The sequence below is a fragment of the Pinus tabuliformis genome, chromosome 5_2 (genome assembly GCF_031772625.1).
Source record: "Pinus tabuliformis cultivar Carrire ecotype Pingquan chromosome 5_2, CPIR1, whole genome shotgun sequence".
NCBI lineage: Eukaryota > Viridiplantae > Streptophyta > Pinopsida > Pinales > Pinaceae > Pinus > Pinus tabuliformis.
Genome location: NC_142306.1, coordinates 810,489,551 through 810,510,514, shown reverse-complemented (window position 1 = coordinate 810,510,514; position 20,964 = coordinate 810,489,551). Strand labels below are relative to the sequence as shown.

The 20,964-nt window shown below is 39.4% G+C and overlaps 1 protein-coding gene across 2 annotated transcripts in view; it reads right to left on the bottom strand.

Annotated features, from left to right (window-relative positions):
• LOC149161781 (Tetratricopeptide repeat (TPR)-like superfamily protein) overlaps positions 1-20,964 on the bottom strand; it is a 288,843-nt gene that overhangs the window by 66,080 nt on the left and 201,799 nt on the right. For both annotated transcript variants that reach the window (XR_016261890.1, XM_089437040.1), the window contains exon 17: positions 11,877-11,917. Coding sequence is in view for 1 of the 2 variants with exons in the window: in XM_089437040.1 (XP_089293166.1) it covers positions 11,877-11,917 (41 nt within the window). In the remaining variant the exon portion in view is untranslated. The remainder of the gene's footprint in view (positions 1-11,876; positions 11,918-20,964) is intronic.

Sequence of the window (20,964 nt, the reverse complement as noted above, 5' to 3'; positions counted from 1 at the left end):
TGGCTTGTCTTCTGGGATTTATGTTTATGTTCTATCTGCAGTTTAGTTTAATGCTGATGTGATTGCTAATCTTGAAAAGATATGGAGCTAACTCTGAAAATTGAAATAAATTGCTCTAAGCATAGAACGTACCTAAAATTTAACAAGGCATGAACAAGCAGTATGTGGACTATTGAAGATGTCCATGGCGTGGCGATATATGTTCTTCTGTGGTGGAGGCCCATGGCTCTCAACGCTCACCCTATAAGTGCCATTATCACCCTAAAGAGGGCATGGATCCTGTATAGGGAGGCCAAACCCAAGATGAAGACCCACTTGCAATATTGTATAAGATCCAACGTGCCTCCTCACCTTCCAGTTCAACAATTCATTAGCGCAATTCATTAAATAAGCTTGCTAATCAGGGGAAAAGTGGACACTTCATAGTGGCATGCCCTTCTAAATGGGCTTTAGAGTGTACAGTTGTCACCAAGCTCAAGAGAGAGGTAAATAAAGGACCCTATTAGGTGGTTTCAACCTTTAATGGAGTAACATGTCCATCGTACATCCATCAAATGGCAAGTGTCATGTGCAATGATGGTGGAACAAAGTGAGGCAACAACGAAGACTCCAAACCACATGCCATGGTACAAGGGTAGCTATGATAAGAGAAGCCCACACATTGAGTTTATAGATGTCAGAGGGAGCAATCGTGGTACATGAGTTACCTCGGCCTTTGTTTTTCCACCCTTCTTCATATACCTTTTGCCTTTTATTGATTTTTCTTTCTTTTAACTACAGGGGCTCCAGGTAATGAAAGCATGATGTGTATAATAAAGTAGTGATTACACCTTAAGGTTGGGCAGTTCATCGCCCACCAGGAGTTGGGACAATCATCGATTCCTTAATGATGCAATAGGCACGCATAGGGGCCCTAGGAGCCAGGGTGATGACCATAGTTATAGGGGGTAGAGCTCATGCTTCGCTTTTGCCCATGTGCTAAATGCTTATGTCCCGACCATCTTTTGCATTTTATGGTGCAATTCCTGTTGTAAGTGGCCAAATTATGCCTTTTTCTTTTTAGTTGCATCAACCTCCTAGGTATCGTTTCAGTCCCAACCCAAAGCGTGGACAAGGGGAAGGGGAGGCTAACTCCTTGTGGACCCAATGGACAAATGTTAATTTTTGGTATGCTTTATGCTTACGAGCAATTTACTTCAATTTCTTAATTAGCCCAATATCAATATCCAGTTTAGCAATCACATCAGCATGATAGTAAAATGCAGATAGAACATAAACATAAACAGTAGAAGACAAGCCAAGACAAGAGGACAAAAAATGTGGCACCAACGAGGGACAAACCCCAATGTGGGGAAACCCCTGACCAATTCTTTTTATATTCTTCAATAGTTAAGTACAGAGAGAGAGAGAGAGAGAGAGAGAGAGAACAAATATACAAATCTGGTATTTTATGACAGTAACAGTAAACCCTAATCAGCAAAGACAACGCTGGTAAAGCAGATCAGATTTGACCTCCAAATCAGCTCGGTCAAAGCTCAGCCAACTCGGCCTCCAACAGCAAGATGAAACAGCCCAAAATAGTCTACAAAATCAGTCAAACGCTAGTCAACAAAAGTCAACCTCCAGCCAGCAACTCGGGCAGTCAACGCTGGTCAAACCAAAGGTCAGATCACCTCGGTTTGCGTGCCCAAATCTGTGGCTTGCCAAGGAGAAGCAGCCTCACTCAATCCGCACTCAAAGAGAGGTCAATGCTGTCCAAAATAGTCTCCCTGCAGCTTCAGTCAAACCTAGTCAACACAACCCTAAACAGAAAATTGTCTCCTTCCTTTGCATGTGTGAGAGATGTTGCCCCAATCTGCGTACCCAATCAAGTGAGGAGAGATAGATGAGTGAAGATGAGATGATGGAATAATGAGTTTAGGTCTCCTTTTATATGCAACGTTGAGGTTGAGCTAGGGGTGAAAATGCTTGTTTTGCTTGCTGGCTGACCTTGACAATTTGTCAATAATACAAATAAATTCATATCTCCATATATACATGTCGGAATCAGATTATCTTTATATCAACCCTAGACCTCTCGGAGAGAGGAATCCAAGAAAAATATCAGTTGCCATAAATAAGGTGACCCATATGGAGTTTGGCCCTAGTTGCCAATTTTAACACTCCCTCTCAACTAGGGAGAACTCCATCTACTAATCCATCGGCCAATCGGTACTATCTCCGGCATCAATGCACTGCTCTGCTCTGTTGAACCATGAAGAAGTGATCGAGAATGTATCATACCATTCTCTACTAACGCGAAGTCAGTTCCAAAGAAAAGAGAGTGTCTCATACCACTCGTACTGACCCGAAGTCAATTCCAATGAAGAGAGTGTGTCATACCACTCTTACTGACCCGAAGTCAGTTCCATTGATCCCAGATCAATATCATCCTAGCATAGCGAGTACAGTAGTACATGATGCGTCCATCGGTAGTACTATGGTCCCTATCCTCATTTCCATACTCATTGACCAGATCAGAGGTACCTCCCATGAGTCCCAAACTGCATGGGTAGGATGTCTCAGCAAGAGAAAGATGAACCACTCACCCTATACACAACAAACCACTAGGGGAAGGCTAGCCGCTAAACCACTCACCCTATGGTTGCTCATCGCTCCAAGAAGTACCCCAAGCCCCTCGGAGCTCCCAGAGTTCAAAGTCCATATCATACAGGACCCTCATTAGAGGGTCTCTCCACGACTCCTAATCGTTCTCATAAAGTCAAGAATTTGACCTTTCTTAGGTGCTTTGTCAGAATGTCGGCGACCTGCTTATCAGTCCCAATGTCATGGAGCCTTATTGCTCCTCGATGTACCACATCCCAGATAAAGTGGTACCTGATATCAATGTTCTTGGAGCAATCATGAAATACGAGATTCCCTAATAATCAGATCCCACTCTGGTTATCACAGACAATGTTTTAAAACTCCGACTCGGCCGAGGGTCGACTCCGACTCCGACTCCGACTCCGACTCGGTATCGACTCGGCCGACTCAATTTCAATGACTCGGTCGTTGTAAAAAATACATTAAATATTTATTTTTCATAAAAACACATAATTTTAAAGATTTTCATTCATGTTTCCAAATACAGTGTTAGAATATAGATAGAAGACAACATATGATCAAAGTAGGCGCATGAATATATCCATTATATCAAAATGGCACCCAATGCATTGTCCAATACATACACGATGATGATATAGAGATCAAAACAAAAACACATAACCAAGGAGGCTATAAATGGCCTCTACAACAAAAGTATGTGACCAGTACTACTGGCTACTTCTAGAGTTGCCAACATCATCTGGCTCGGTGTTACTTGGGAGCGGGAGCGAAAGTGGGGAGCGAGAGCGAAAACGGGAGCGGGAACGAAAGCGACATTTTCAGAAGCTCCTAGTTTGGGAGCGAATCACGGAGGAGTTCGACAACCAATGTCACTAACATCAAGGTACATAGAGGGATTGGTGCTCTTGATTAAATACGAGTTCCATACCTAATACATGACAAAATTCAATGGAAACGTTGCAACCCCCCAATCCTGAAATCCTGAAAAACTGATAAGTCTGCTGAATTTTGAATGAAATCTAAAATTCTACTTTCTCCATATGAAATCCAATGAGGCCGGAACCACTCTCAAACATCCCGAGTCATTTCATGGTAATGTTAAAAATTTAAGTAAAAGGATGAAAATGAAGATTAAGGAGAATGTCACTTTTACTTTAAGAATTTAACATTACCATGAAATTTGAATAGCATATCAATACTAGGAGAGGGGAATGGACCCCAAAGACCAAAAAACCAATTAATAAAACCATTTGGAGTCCCCCACACTCAAAAAAAAACATTAAAAAATAAATAAAAAATTGTGTTTTTGGGGTTTACTGGTCGCATGAAGTGACCCAGCGGAGTTGATACGGACTCGGCCGACCGAACCGGTTCGACGGCCAATTCGCAAATTTTTTTACCGACTCGGACCAACTCGACTGAGTCTGTTCCGAGTTGGTCGGCTTTTAAAACAATAATCACAAAGGATCACGATGTTATCCAACACATGTCTAAACAGCGCACTGAAGAGCTTCCTCAACCAGACAACTTCACAAGAAGCCATACTCGCAGCTATATATATGGCCTCAGCGGTGCTCAAAGCAACCGACTTCTACTTCCTTCTCATCCAAGATACTGAAGCAAAACCCAAAGAGAAACAACACCCAGAAGTGCTCTTGCGATCCACCACACTGTCGGCCCAATCAGCATCAGAATAACCACGCAGCCTCACCTCTCCAGAAGTGTATCTTCGTCCATGAGTGATTGTGCCATGAAGATATCTCAGAAGATTATTGGCACCAATCCAATGTGTGTGATGAGGCTCAACCACATATTGGCTCAACGTATTAACTGCAAAACATATATCCGTACGGGAGTTCACCAAGAACATCAGTGCTCCTATGAGTTGATGATACTCAAAAGCATTTCCCAATACACATCCACTAGCACTACCACATAACTTCTTAAAGTAAAGTTCCATCGGGGTAGTCACAAGCTTGCAGTCCACCATCCCAAATATTTCCAATATCTTCATAACATATTTTCCTTGAGATAGGAAAATTTCTCCTGGCTTTTGCCAGACCTCCACCCTTAGGAACTAGTGCATTAGTCCTAGGTCCTAGAGCCCTAAAGATATCTCAGAAGATTCTTGGCACCAATCCAATGTGTGTGATGAGGCTCAACCACATATTGGCTCAACGTATTAACTGCAAAACATATATCCGGACGGGAGTTCACCAAGAACATCAGTGCTCCTACGAGTTGATGATACTCAAAAGCATTTCCCAATACACATCCAATAGCACTACCACATAACTTCTTGAAGTTAAGTTCCATCGGGGTAGTCACAAGCTTGCAGTCCACCATCCCAAATATTTCCAATATCTTCAGAACATATTTTCCTTGAGATAGGAAAATTTCTCCTGGCTTTTGCCAGACCTCCACCCTTAGGAACTAGTGCATTAGTCTTAGGTCCTTCATCTCAAATTCGGAAGCCAACTCCCTCTTACATTTGTGAATGAGAGGGTCTGCACCTGTCAGAAAGAGGTCGTCCACATAAAGTACCAGTATGAGAGGTTTATTATCTTCAACCTTAAAGTAAAGTTTCAGATCGACTTCACTCCTAGTGAATCTCGATTTCACCAAATAGCTATCAGTCCTCTCATACCAAGCTCGGGGGCTTGTTTCAAGCCAAAAAGAGCCTTCTTCAACATGCATACTTCAAATTCCTGGTCATGAACCTCAAACCCCTCGAGTTGTTCGACATAAACTTCCTCTTTGATCGAACCATGCAAGAAAGCGGTCTTGACATCCATCTGATATAGGTTCCATCCTTGCAAGGCAGCAAGGGCTATGATCGAGCGGATGGTGGTGTATCGGGCAACGGGTGCAAATATCTCATCGTAATCTACACCTTCCTTTTGAGAGAAGCCTTGGACAACGAAGCGGGCCTTGAACTTTTCAGCACTTCCATCAGCTCCATGCTTGATTTTGTAAAGCCACTTAGAAGTGACAACCGATTTGTCCTAGGGTCTAGGGACCACATCCCAGACATCATTCTTCATAATAGACTCGTACTCTTCATTCATAGCATCCTTCCAAACTTGATGCTTCACGACTTCTTCAAATGATGAAGGTTCATTTTGAATAATAGCTAGTGCTCATGGCGGTCAAGTATACTTGATACTTGTTCAGCTTCTTGCTCTCACGGAAAGTCTCCCTCGGTGCAATATGTCTCTCGACATCTTCGAGAGTCTCCCTAAGCCATGAAGGTCTCCTCTTGGAAGAGGAGGGCTCTTGGGGAGGAGGATCAATAGGATCCATAGGTTCATCAACATCCGACATCGTCTCGTCCTCTTTTGCACCCTGTTTCTCAGTGTCAACTTCTTTGTCCTTCCTTGGGATAGGAAGGTTGTTGATCTTGCTGAGATCCATATCTTCATCAAAGGTGACATCATGACTTATCTCAACTTCCCTTTGACCAGCCACATAAATTCTATCGCCCTTAGAATTTTCACTCTAGCCCATGAAGATTCCCTTCTTCCCTGATGCGCCCAATTTGCTTCTTTTCTCTTTCGGCACATGAAAATATATGGGACTTCCAAAAATACTAAAATGAGAGGCATTGGGTTTCTTACCTGTGAACATTTCTTCAGGAGTCTTGGATTCTAATGCTTGATGAGGGCATCGGTTTTGAACGTACACGGCAGTATTCGCAACTTTGGCCCATAGAAACTTCGAAAGCCCTTGATCATGAAGCATGGCACCAACAGCTTCCACAATAGTACGATTCTTTCTTTCGGCCACATCATTATGGTGTTGTGGTCTCCCTCTTAATGTCATCTTCTATGCAATAGTCATGGAATTCATTTGATTCATACTCAGTCCCATTATCATTCTTTAATATCTTGATTCTCTTCTCGGTTTGGTTTTCGATCATGGCTTTGAAGTGACGGAACCATTTGAACACTTCATCCTTCCTTTTCAAGAAGTAGATCCCAGTCTTGCGAGAATAGTCATCCGTAAAAGTGAGATAATATAAGTATCCTCCCAAAGAGTTTACGGGCATTATACTAGATATGTCAGAGTGAATCAACTGCAATATATCAGTGGTCTTGCTATTACTTCATGGGAATGGTCCCCTTGTAAGTTTTCCTTCAGCACATCCCGGACATATACCTTCATGCTCTACTTTCAACTCACGCATACATGTCACCCTCTGTCTCACATTGGGAAGAGCCTTATAATGAAGATCTGCAAGCCCCCGGGCCATAGTTCGGATTGTAGAGATCTATTGCAAGACATGGCTCTCAATGGACTTCCTTCAACTTGATACAAAGAGTCAATCCGGAACCCAAGAGTAAAAGCATCTTTAAAACTCCTTTTCCAAACACGTTCCTTTCCATCGATGAATGCCACCTTGTATCCTTTGTCTTCCATTGCCGAAATGGACATCGGGTTCTTCTTGAGATCAAATACATATAGAACTTCTTGTAAATGAATCGTGTTACCCTGATTCAATTGAAGGGTAACATTCCCTACTCCCTCCATGGGATAGGTGGCATCGTGTCCGAGAATAATCTCCAAGTTTGTCTCCTTCTCTATCAAATTAGAGAGAGCTTCCTTGTACCCGATGAAGTACCTTGAGACACCACTATCAATTAGCCAATTTCCCAAAGAGTCTGGAGGAGAGGTAGTGGAGAGGGTCGATATAAGATAGTATTTCTTTTGCTTATTGTTCACAACATTTGATTCTTCATACTTGGAGTTCCTTGCTTTCTTGGAGGGTTGACGTTTCTTTGATGTCCCGCATTCCTTTTTCCTTTGCCATTGAACCTGTCATTCCTTTGATTGTTGTTGTTGAAGTTGCCCAGGAGTGATTATGATCATCATCATGTGATGTGTCCCTTCTATTTGGACACTCCCTCGCATAGTGGCCAAACTTATTACAAACAAAGCACCTACCCTTCCTTCCACCCTTTGATCCAGGCTTTCCATTCAAATGACCTTTAGACCCTACACTATTTCTCCTTTTGGGATGAGTGGAGAAAGCAGTGGGGTTGCCTCTATTAGAAGCAGTGTTTTTAAAACCGGAACCGGTGACCGGACCGGTCCACCTAATGAACCGGTTTACCGACCGGAACCGGTCTAATCGGCACTGGTTTGGTCTAAACGAACCGGTTTTAAAAAAATACATTAAATAATTAATTTTTAATGAAACAAAACTATTTTTAAGATGTAAAACCATGATTCCAAGCCAATAGAGACAAAATATGCAAAGTTTGCTCATTTATATACCATGTAAAGGTGAATACATCAAAATGGCATCGAGTGCAATACATATCATCAACAAAATAGCAAAATACATAACAAATGAGGCTCTAAATGGCCTATAAAGTCCAAAAACATTGTTGCAAGCTATGAGGCCATTGGCCTACTACAAGTCTACAGTATACACATGATCAATCATCAAGTTCATTACCACTACTAGTAGTAGACACAAGATCATCATCAGGAGCTACATAGACATCATCTGGTTTAGAGTCTGAGGATGCCTCAGCCTGATCTGCAACCTCAGTATCAATGCCACCAATGACAATAGAAGTGGACCTAATGGAAGCACGAGTTTGTCGACCTGCATGACTAGTGCCTTCCATTGGTTCCTTGCCTTTCCTTGATGCCGCTATGATCCTGGTTCTGATGCCACCACGTAATCTGCTTCATCCCCCGCCAAAGCCATGTCGATATCAAAATCAGCCTCAAACACAGGTTCTTCAGTCTCCTCCACCCATTCTGATGTTGGATCAATATCGTCCAACACAATGGGATCTAGATCAGGAGTTTTTCTTATCATTTGGAGCTCTAATTGCATTTATTGTTTACCCCCAAACCATGAAATCCTGAAGACCATTAAGTCTGCTGGATTTTGAGTGAAATCTAAAATTCTAGTTTCTCCATATGAAATCCAATGAGGTCGAAACCACTCTCAAACATCCTGAGTCATTTCATGGTAATGTTAAAAATTTAAGTAAAAGGATGAAAATGAAAATTAAAGGAAATGTCACTTTTACTTTAAGAATTTAACATTACCATTAATTGCCAACATTGTTAGGGTTGAAACACCCTTAGTCCCCCCCCAAAACCCCTCAAACACAATCAAAAACATGTTTTTTTAACTTTATGGTGGTTGTGCCTAAAACCGGCCGGTTTGTAACAAACCGGCCGGTTTTGTCCTAAACCGGCCGGTTTTCACCGGTTAGGGCCAAAAATCGGGCAAATGAAGGGTCTGACCGGGTTTTTAGGCCGGTTCGGACCGGCCAGCTAGCTAACCGGCCGGTTTGACCGGTTACCGGTTTTTCTGAACGGTTTTTAAAACTATGATTAGAAGGCATTTCTTGCTCCACCATTCTTGTCTCTTCTTGAATGCATCTCGACATCGATTCTTCAAACCATGGAATTCGATCATTATTGAGAATAGTGGTTCTAAATATATATCACTCGGGTGGGAGTCCTCCAAGAGTAGTGATAGTAAGTACCCATTCAGGAATGACCTCTCCAATCGAAAGTAGATCATTCTTGATCTTAGTGATCCTTAAGAAGTAGGATTGAATATCCTCGTCCTTGCCCTTCTTAATGTCTTTCAACTTATTTTTGAGAAATAAAATTTGACTTGCATCACTAACCTTGAACATGCTGACCAGCCTGTCGTAGATTTCCTTGGAGGCATTAAGATCGGAGATGTAGGCCGTCAAACCCTTGTCAATGGAATCTCAGATAATCTTCTTCGCTTTTACTTCAAGCTTGTTTTACTTGTTCTTCGTAGGAGCGAGTGCATTTGATGGAGGCTCAGGGATTTTACCCTTCACATAATCCAACACTTCTTTTATTCTAATGTCAGATCAAGAGACACCTTCCATCCATGATAGTCAAACTTTTCATGGAGCTTGTCTTCAGTCAGGAAGTGGGATGAAGAACACATTGAGCCTTTGTCCTTGTCCAACTATCTTTAGTGATTGCTCTTTCACTCTTGCTTGGGCTTTTGTCTTCACCTCAGCTTTGACACCATGTTAATTTTTGGTATGTTCTCTGCTTAAGAGCAATTTACTTCAATTTCTTAATTAGCCCAATATCAATATCCAGTTTAGTAATCACATCAACATGATAGTAAAATGCGGATAGAACATAAACATAAACAGTAGAAGACAAGTCAAGACAAGAGGACACAAGATGTGGCACCAGCCAGGGACAAACCCCAATGTGGGGAAACCCTTGATCAATTCTTCTTATATTCTTCAATATTTCAGCACAGAGAGAGAAGGAGAGATAGTACAAATATACAAATCTTATATTTTATGACAGCAAGAGCAAACCCTAACCAGCAAAAACAACGCTGGTCAAACAGGTCAAATTTGACCTCCAAATCAGCTCGGTCAAAGCTCAGTCAACTTAGCCTCCAACAGAGAGATGAAACAACCCAAAAGAGTCTGAAAAATCAGTCAGACACTGGTCAACAAAAGTCAACCTGTAGACAACAACTAGGGCAGTCAACACTAGTCAAACCAAAGGTCATATCACCTTGATTTGTGTGCCCAAATCTGTGCCCTGCCAAGGAGAAGCAGCCTCACTAAATCTGCAGTCAAAGAGAGGTCAACGCTGTCCAAAATAGTCTCCTTGCAGCTTCAGTCAAATCTGGTCAATGCATCCCTAAACAGAGATATGTCTCCTTCCTCGCACGTGTAGAGACGTTGTCGCAATCTGTGTACCCAATCAAGTGAGAAGAGATAGATGAGTTAAGACGAGATGATGGAATAATGAGTTTAGGTCTCCTCCTTTTATATGCAACGTTGAGGTTGAGCTGGGGGTGAAAATACCTATTTTGCTTGCTGGCTGACCTTGACAATTTGTCAACAATACAAATAAATTCATCTCCATATATACATGTTGAAATCGGATGTGATATTTAGATCAATCCTACACCTCTCGGAGAGAGGAATCCAAGAAAAATATCCGCTGCCATAAATAAGGTGACCCATATGGAGTTTGGCCCTAGTTTCCAGTTTTAACAACAAATGTGGACCCGAATGGGAAAATTGTGAAAAGAGGTTAAAATGAGCAGAGGTGAGTAACATATATGGTGTCAGGAAACAGGAACACGCAACCAAAATTAGGGCTTCCCATGTAGTGCCACTCTTAAAGCTAGTGGCCAATAGAGGAGATCCCACGGGAAAAGACACAAGATTAACCACCAAGTTGGGGCAAGGGAAGAAGAGTATAAACCATGCCCATTATTTCTACCAAATCCCCCCACTAATCCATGTCCAAGAGTGTCCACAAAAAGCAAGCAAATATACCCAATTACATATGGTCATAACAAATAGGCAAGAGCAGATAATGGCTGACTCAGGTGGCGAAGAAAGGTGTCACATTGATCTATCTGGTCGCCGCAAGGGGCTACTGGCTGCCGGCTGAAGACAAATCTAGGAGAAAAATTCTCCGATAGGGGTCACCCACTAGTGGTGGGTAACAATAACCTCAGACCGAGTCTTAGACTCATCACTCTTTACCATGTTTGAGTTTGAGTAATTTGAGTTTACTATTCCAATATTCAAACTTTAATATCTACTATTTTATAAAATGCTAATAAGATTCTAGAATAATTAATGGTGAACTTAAGTCAATGTAATTCTAAAATGACGAATTGAAATCAATGTATATAATATTTTACTATTTCTATTTCATTATCAAATATGCATTTGAATTATGTTTATATAGATATATATAGACACACACACACACACCGACATCCCCCCTGAAATTCCCTAAATTTAGGTGTGCTCCCACACATCCCCGCATGCATCTACCATTTCGACTTCCCCCTATCATGGGAACTTCATAGAACATTGATTTCAACAAGACCTTCATTTTGATGACATTGTTATTAACCTTCTTAAACCAGTATTTAGCACTAGTAGCCTTCCCCTCACCATGCTTTTCCTTTTCACCAATCCTCCATTCCCTAGCATTTGTTGTTGTTTTCCACCACTTCCCTTATGGAATGTTTATACCAAACAAAAGTATGCATGTGTTAGGGTATAAAAGAGTTTATAAACAAGTTTTCCAAATATACAAAACAGCCTATTTAATAAACAACAAAAAGGATAAGTCTCTTAAAACAATGTACAACTGTCAAGAAGTGTGTTGCAAGTTAAAGTATTTCATGTGTACTTCACTTCAAGATAAAAACTAAACAATAAACTGAACAAACTATAACCAAGTGCCAATGCTCTCACCAAGCTTTCTTTCCGATGAATGGTACCTCCTTCAAAAGGGCCTGCACAGTATCCAAATGTCCAAAGTTTGACTATAGCATAGAGAGAAATATTATAGATTCATCGATGATAACAAAACTCAATGAATGAAAGACAAAAAGAACCAGCATAGATCTATTTTAACTCTTCAAAAAAAAATTAAGATGCAAATCTTTAGGTGCTTAAAAGATCCACAGTTAAGATGTATATATATACATATATCTATATATATATATATATCTGTGTGTGTGTGTGTGTTTGTGCGCTTGGTATCATGAAGCTCACCCATGAAACTGTGGGCTGGAGTTGAAAACAAATATTCAAAAATGATGCCAAACAAAATGGCCTCATATTCCCCTCCTTCCAATAGCTGATATGATTTACTTTTTACTGTTATTTTCATCTATATACAGAGTTGTGGATGAGTACAATTTAGTTCAGATTAGAATTATTATTAATATATTTTAGTTTTGTATAATATTTTGTATCAAGCCTACATATGCTGATGCTGCCCTTACAGACATGGGGTAGATGTTACATTCTTTTCAATACTAGACTGTAAGCACCGTACTTCTCTCGGTGCATAAAAGAGAATCTGTTTTATTGATGTTAAATAAAATACATAAATAAATGTTGTTCAATGCCATACATCTTGAAATCTATTTTCTGTAGATGGGATATTAACCCTAGCCAAGTATAAAATCAAAATCATTGCGTGAGAGTCTAATACCCCAGTTTTGACCCTTGGAAGCAATTAACCCAGATTGTAGATAGATTATGAATATATGGATATAATGTCAAAGCATGTGAACTTTATCAAATGCCCCCTTAATGTCTATGTAAGTATGTTTTGTATAGACTACTAGTGCAAGGCAAGCTCTAAGTAAACAATGGTTAGGCATATATAAGTTGTCTTAACATCAGATTTGTTCATGCAATGAGTATGTTCAGGAATAGTTTGAAGTTTGAAGTTTTGAACTTCTTTAAAGTCCCCTTAATTTATTTGGCATTTATGGTTTCCAGACAAATTAGTGAGGGAAATTCAGCATCAACAGTAACTGGAAAATTAGCAGGAGATTTGGCATCGATGGCTCATGAATCCCTTGGCCATATTGATACATTCTTCCAAATCATTATTCCAGTGAATGTTGATGTTTGTAGCTTGAGTAGATACTTCTATACAACCCTAAGTGTTTGGGCATGCAGAAATCAACCAAAGTCTCCTTAAGATACTTGCTCAAGTATTAAGTTCCTTTAGTAACTTAGCCTAATTCTAACTTACGAAAAGCACATAATTAAGTATGTTGTAGTGCTACAAGACTCGGGGAACACTCACTAGTAGAAGTCGGCTCGACGTCCTAAAGACTCTATTCGAATATGGGAGACTCAAACTCGCGTTGACTGAGCTTGACTAGTGGTCAATGCGAGTTTGACTTGTGACTCTGCGATTAATCGATTTTTGGGTGAATGATTACGCTAATGATTATGTTTTTTTGTGATTTGTCACTGTCGTTGAATCCTTTCCATGTCTAGCAGGTCATGTAGCATCACGCAGCGAGGGTTGTGTCTGTTGTCGAGCTACCCACAAGCACGTCAAGCAATGAACATCGATTGATATTTGTTTCCATAATCTCATTTCAAGCTAATCAACCAAGTAAAAGGTTCGACTAATTTCCTGTTAATGTTTGAGACTCGAGTTTGTCTAGGGTCCAGCTATCCTGTGTTGAAGCAACACACTCTAGAGGAGCACTAAACTTGGAGACTTACCATGCGAACTTGTTACTGCTAGATTTTATTGTGCAAATGTTCGAGTTCGTCCGGCTATCCAACATGAAGTGAATCTGATAAACGTTTAACGGTTAACCTTTTAATTGCGTATTTTTTTAAATATCGAACATCCCACTACCCCACATAGTTCCCCATCGGGACCTTTTGATCTAGGTTTTCCTCGTTCCGAATCGCCATCTTCATCTAGCACCGCTAGCCCCTCTGGTAGTCCAGTCGCTAGTATGTCTGGTGCTATCCCCACCTCTGCTGGAGGTCCTACCGGGGGTACCAAACCCAAAATTTATTACTTTGGTGGTAACACCAATCAAAATGCCAGTTTATTAATAACTTAATAAAATTCTCCTCTCTAGTTTCCTAAAAAGAGCGATTTTGGACAACATATGTCATAAACATTATGCAAGTTACTAAGGTCCTCCCATGTATTGTTTTTCTTTAGAGTTTGGCCATCGTTGTTGCCTAGAGTTCTAGTGATACTATTTTGGGGTTGCAAGCTTTCTAAGTTCCATTAATAAGAAATGTCTTTGACTTAAGAGCTCTAACAGTTTCATTAACAAGAAATAGCTTTGACTTAATAACTTTGATAATTCCATTGGCCAACAATGCCCTCGGCTTAAGAGCTTTTGCAGTTCATTTAGTAAACATGGATTAATCTAGCATTTTAATTTTTTAGATTTCTAGCATAGTTTTGGATCCTTTTTAATTTTATTTTTTTATTGTCTTTCACAAGAGCCACAAATTAAAGACAAGTCCAAAACAGCAACAATGTCGAGGGAGAGGGACTTTGCTTGGGCTTATTGCGACATCATTCCCGGAGACCACAAGTTGCTCCATAAGCTTTGCAAAAGGAAATGTAGTGGAGGCATTTATAGATTCAAGTACCACCTTACACAGATACCCGACCATGATATAGATTTCTGCAAAATTGTTGACCAAGATGTCAAACACCAAGCAATCTTGGCCCTTGATATGTTAAATGAGAAAAACGCCAAGAAAGCAAAGCAAAGTGTAGAAGTATGAATTCTTGGAGCTAGCCATTCTTCTTCCAATACCCCCTTGTCACCTCCCTCTATTGAATCTCAATGTTGGGCCCAAGTTTCCCACACATGCCTCAAAGTCTAAGTCAAACTCAATGACAAATGAATCCTCCTGCATTCAACACCGGAGGTGGAAACATGAACACTTTTTTTCTCCCTACAAAAAACTCGGCTCCCAACCGACCATGGATGCCACTGGTTGGAAAATAAAATGTCCATAGTCAAGTAAAGAAGGCCATTGCCAAATTTTGGTACTATTTTGGCATACCTTTCCACAGTGCGAGAAGTCCTTATTAGCAAGCTATGTTGATGCAGTGTCTATTACAAATCCAAGATTCAAAGCCCCTTCATGTGAGAGCCTTACGACATATTTGTTGTTAGAGAGTGTTGAAGATGTCATGCTTGTGCTATCTGAGTTTCGTTCATCGTGGGTAGAAACAAGGTGAGTGATGGAAGGACAGATCGGAGGAATAGAACTTTAATAACTTTCCTTGTATCTTGTCCAGCGAGAACAATGTTTCTCAAATCAGTGGATGCCTCAGGCAAGGTTAAGACTACCCAACTTATTTGTGAAATGATGGAGGAAGTCGTTCAAGAAGTGGGAGAAGAACATGTACAAATTGTCACCGAAAATGCAGCTAATTATACGGTGGTGATACCCCACTATTTTATGGACCTCTTGTGATACCCGTTACATAGATTTAATGCTGGAGGACATTGATAAATTTCCTTGGATACATGAGGTTGTGGAGAAGGCAAAATCCATAACCAAATACGTGTACAGTCAAACTATTGTCCTAAATATCATGATAAAATACATTGAAGGTAAAGAAGTTGTTCGACCTACAGTGACTAGATTTGCAACAAATTTCACATCTTTACAATTTGTGGCTAAGCAAAAGCTAAATATGAAGAGGATGTTCTTGGGACCTGAGTGGATGGCATCTATACATTCCAGGGCCTTCGAAGGCATTGAAATTGTTGCACTTATGTTTAATGATGGTCAAAGAGATTATTGTTGAAACTTGAGAGTTCTCAAGTACTTCAAGTCTTTTAACTTTTTTATTTTAAAATTTCATTTCAAGTTTCATTCCATTTTCAAAGTTTCATATTTCATTAAATTTGAAAGATTGAACTTTCTGTGAAAATTCTGAAACCTAAAATCCTACTGCAACAACTAATAATATTTCTTCTATTTGTTAAATTAATTAAACAAACTATTTGCAATTTCCTATGGCAAATATTGAAACATATACGTTGCAACCTTCACAAAACAAATATTGCAAAAGAGAAATAAATTTTGGAAAATTAGAGAAATTTTAGCACACAAATAAAGATATTGACACAGTTATTTTTGGACAATTGTCCCCGGAAAAACCCAATGCGGAAAAACCGGTGCAGCAGCTGAGGGTTTCTTTATTAATCTTTCAACAGTAATTCAAGTACAAGAATTCAGACAACAAAACAAGGGAAGAATACTGAGAGAAATTTAGTAACAAATTTCTCACTCTCCAGAGCGACTCCCTGACCCCGAGATGGACCCTCTGTCCATATGCTGGTGTCTCTGCGTCATCCTCTGCATAGTGATTGCACAGTGCTCTAGTGGACTGCGTCTCTCCTCACATTGTCTCTTCCTGAATTCGTCCTGCACTTCCTAGACAACTGCTGATACCCTCTCCCTCTCTCCTGCAACTCACCCTCTGGCTCTATCTCCTCTATTGAACATCAGCCACTAAGAAAATCGATCTGCCTGGCCAACTGAGTAACTGCACTGGTGTATTCTCCATCTACCCATCGACTTCTTCTTATGATCTTTTGTTGGAGCACCAATAGTCAAGATTAAAACATAATCGATGGACCAGATTATTTCCCTGTCAATCCGTGCGAGTCTCTAGAACATTCACACCATGACTTATTTAATTCTGATTAATTTATCATATTTCCTAAGTTTAGATTTAGAAAATATTAAAAAGTGATTAATAAATCTAATTAAGTCGTCTCTAGGTGGAATTTCCAAAAATGATTTCTGGGTATTAAAGAATACATATATTCTAACCTCTCCACAAAATATTGTGACTAGAACACATCTGAAGCTACAAAAACTAACACTTTCAGGATGGCTGACGATGACAAACCCGCAATGGGTTACATTTATGAGGTGATGGATCTCTCAAAGGAGGCCATCAAAAGAACATATGGGGATGAGAGCACTAAGTATATGCCTATTTGGGACATTATTGATGCTTGTTGGGATTGGCAATTGCATTCCCCCTTACATGTTGTTGGGTACTTCTCAAACCCACAGTACTTTTATAATAAGAATAAATTTAATGAGGATGGGGAGGTTGGCAGAGGACTAATGACATGCACTGAAAGGTTCTTCTCTAATCAATAAGTTCAAAGTTGTGTCTTTTCCCAACTACATGATTATAGGGTGTGGGAAATTATTTGCCTATACCAATTACCCTAAGAAGCCTGAAGGCTTCATCAATTCATTAAATTTGTTTATTTTGTCTGTTAAATTTTTTATTAAATTTTGTTGTCATTTTAGTATTTATCATCTTTGATCTGTACTTACTACTTACTACTCACAAACCCTTGCCACTTGCTAGGTCTTTGGTGGCAAAACTTGGTAGTGATATGCCAAATTTAAAGAGATTCGTCATTCGAATCTTAAACCAATCATGTAGTGGTTCAGGTTGTGAGCGCAATTGGAGCATATTTGAGAAACTACGCTCTAAGACGTGCACCCGATTGATACAAAAGCGCTTAAATGACCTTGTATTTATACATTACAATCTACGAATTCACAACAAGCAAATACTAGGTGAGAGTTGAGACACTAAGCCTTGAGGAACAAAAGGCTTGGCTTAGTCATGCATAATTGCATTTGAATTTGCAGGTTTCATAATTTGATTTGCACTTTAAAGTTCAAACTTTAATTCACATTTCCATGTTTCATGATAATGACCGGTTTGGATCATTCATTGATCGACCTTGAAGAGATAGATTTGCATGCTACAAATCAGAGGAGACTCCTCAAGCAAGCAAAGGAGTGGGACGAATCGCTTCTAGTTCTCACTCTTAGAATCTTAGTTACTGCTTTTTTACTGATTAGTATGCAATATTTTATAAACTTTTAGAAGCAGATGCTTCTAGTTCGATGTAGTCACTAGTTAGGAGTCGGGGCTCAGTGCTTTGGATCATGTTTGGACTCATAACATATATGAGATACTTATTCATTCATGATATTTTGGATATCTATTGATATTATATATTGTTTAAACTTTAGACATGGGTTTATTGGATATCAATGAAAAAAGGCTTTTTAATTCAATCTATGTATATATCTTCATTTATTGTATTCTCCGATTTTTTCCCAATTTATTCCCAATCTGATTAAAAACTTTTCACTCTTTTTCCTTGCTGATTTATTGTCGATTCTGAGTCTAGTAACATTGGTATGTTAGCTATTGCGCTAAAGAAACTTAGGATAACAAAAGTACTTATTTCAGTGATCATGTTTTAATCCCAACCATTGATCTCAAGTGGGACAAGATATATTCTTATCCATTCATCACTTTGGAGATTAGGATTAGTAACTTAGCTCAATGAGAAGTTATAAAAGCAAGGCTAAAGAGAGGAGAAAGACACATGATACAATGGCACAAGACATTGAGAAAGATTTTCTCAAGTGAGGAGTGAGATACTCAAGTGTGCCGCGTCCAAGAAAGGTACAGGTCTGCAGCATAAGAGATCTGAATCAGCCAAGCAGATCACTCCTAGGGCTTGATCAATTGGATCAGATCCTGGGCATGTTGTATACACATATTCCTCAATTGGACCACTATCCTAGGATGGGAGTCCAAGTAGGATCAGATTCTTAATTTAATGAAAAATTGTTGAGTGGGCATAATTTGTGTCTTATGTGATTGAGATTGGTTTTGTAATTGCGCTTCCGCTGAATATTTAGATAATAAATTCATTGTCCTTTTATTCAGTATATTTGTGATAATCTGCAAGGAAATAATTGCCAGGTGTTGGGTTAAGAATCTAACAGTGAAACCTTATTCCAGAGTTGTATTATATTGCAGATCATCCAGAGATTAGTATCCTCAATGGGGAAGCATGTGATATTTTCAGGAGGTACTACCTTACTAGTTGAGGTTCCAGATATAAGTTTTAGCAGCTATTCCCCATGCATTGGATTGAGGTTCAGATTTTCGACAGTGCATGGAAGGTAGAGGATAGTCAAATGGACAATTCAGGATCTTGATTTAGCTATTCTTTAGAAACTTGATCTTTTTCGATAGAAAATGGAAATCTCAGGCACCCAGTTGAGAGGTATGCAAATAGCACTTACACAGTCTTCAAAAGTTTCTAGTTTTAGAAGTTTCATCGCCTAAAATCTGAAAGTTGATCAGAATACCCTTTTTTCAAATTTGGTCAAATTACCAAAAGACGTAATTAGAATTTAGGAGGCCACAACGTAAGTCCCACCTTTGCCTCATCAAAATTCAAAATTCAAAAACTTTTTCAAAATGCCTTGTATATTACTATTTGAACATTAAAAAATCAGATGATACAGAAAACAAAAAATATTTTACAAGCTTGAGTTTAAATTTCATCATTTAGCTAGTTTTGGCACTTGGATTTTCCTTCAAAGATTCATCTAATTGGTACAAGAAAGGTATACTGACTTGTTGTGTACAAGGAAAGCTAATTTCAAGCAAAACAAGTTGATGTCCAAAGGTTTTGTAGGTATGTAATGGAAAATTACAGCCACCATTTCACATGGTAAGTGAAGCCCTCTCAATGGGATTTTGCATCTAAACGTATATCTCTACAATCCACTTCATTTTCCTCACTTCTGAAAGTCTACTAAACATTATTTGAAGAAAATAATCAATCTCAAGCTCGCTGGGGTAAAGAAACCTGCATAAGTAAAAAAAATTGGTTTTGACCCTATTGGGTATTTGACCCCTAAAATTGTACTAGTAAATTCTGAATTTCAATCTCTCTCTCATTACTCAGTCCTCTGAAGTGCTAGAGGGCTCATTTGATTCATCTTTCAGTATACTAACACTTCCAAGTCTCCAACACATAGCCATTATTTTCTTCAACATTTTAAAGATTGCGGAAGGGCCCAAAGTGGGCTGTAAACATGTTGATTTCTGCGTTCTATTGCAGAATTACAAGTTTGCAGGCTCAAAACAGGAAGGTAAATTGTCATTTCCAACCCCACACTAAAGGTATCAAGACTACTCATCCTAAGATTGGTAAGGGTTGTTCACATTCAATTTCGTGCTTTTTCAAGAATTTAGCCTTTCATCTATCGAGTGTTTTGGTTGTTGGTCTGCATTTTTCTACAGTAATAAATCATTTTCAAATTGGCAATTGTTCAACTTAACTCTTAGACCCCATCACCCAAAGATGATTTAATAGGCATTAGTGTATTGATTTTGTCGTAAACAATTTGTGTTGTCTAGTAAAACCTCCCGTGGCTTTTTAGGAGTTTCTCTAAAGAATGGGGACACATGCCAAGGTCACAGTGGACACTTGTCTTGTGTGATGCCGCCCTAACATCTTGCTAGACCTTTGCAAGACAACTAATTTAGGACCAACAAATCAAGCAGAGACCAAGTGAATCTGTCTACTCTCAAGTGGTGGAATATGCATGCTAGTGCTACCCTGCAGCTACAACATTTGGCAACACTAGTACTTTCACAGGTGGTTAACATTTCTTCATCAGAGAGGTGATGGAGCACCTATAGTTTCATCCATATTGTCAAATGAAACAAGTTGAAGGTAAACTGGTCAGAAAGCTTGGTTTACAGTCATTATAACTTGTGATTGTTGTCCCATTATTGTGAGGAGCAAAACACAAATAAAAGCTTTTAAGATTTGAGACAACAATCCAAAGGAGGATTATTCGGAGGATGGAGTGTTGTATTTAGAGCAATTGGAAAATGAACTTATGGATGATGATCATCATGTTGAAATGCCACCCCTATCACCAAGACACCAGCCACAGGATTAGGGGTTTCATCTTCAGCTCCACTTCCATCTACTTCACTACCACAACGTTGAGGCTCATGCGACAATAGTGGTGGTCAAAGGAAAGAATAGTAGATAGAATCAAAGATATTACAAAATTGTTTCTCCTTTTCCACTACTTTGTATGTCATAGATGATAGTTAGTGTGTTGGACCTGTTGATCACCCCGCGTCAACTACCCTATAATAGTG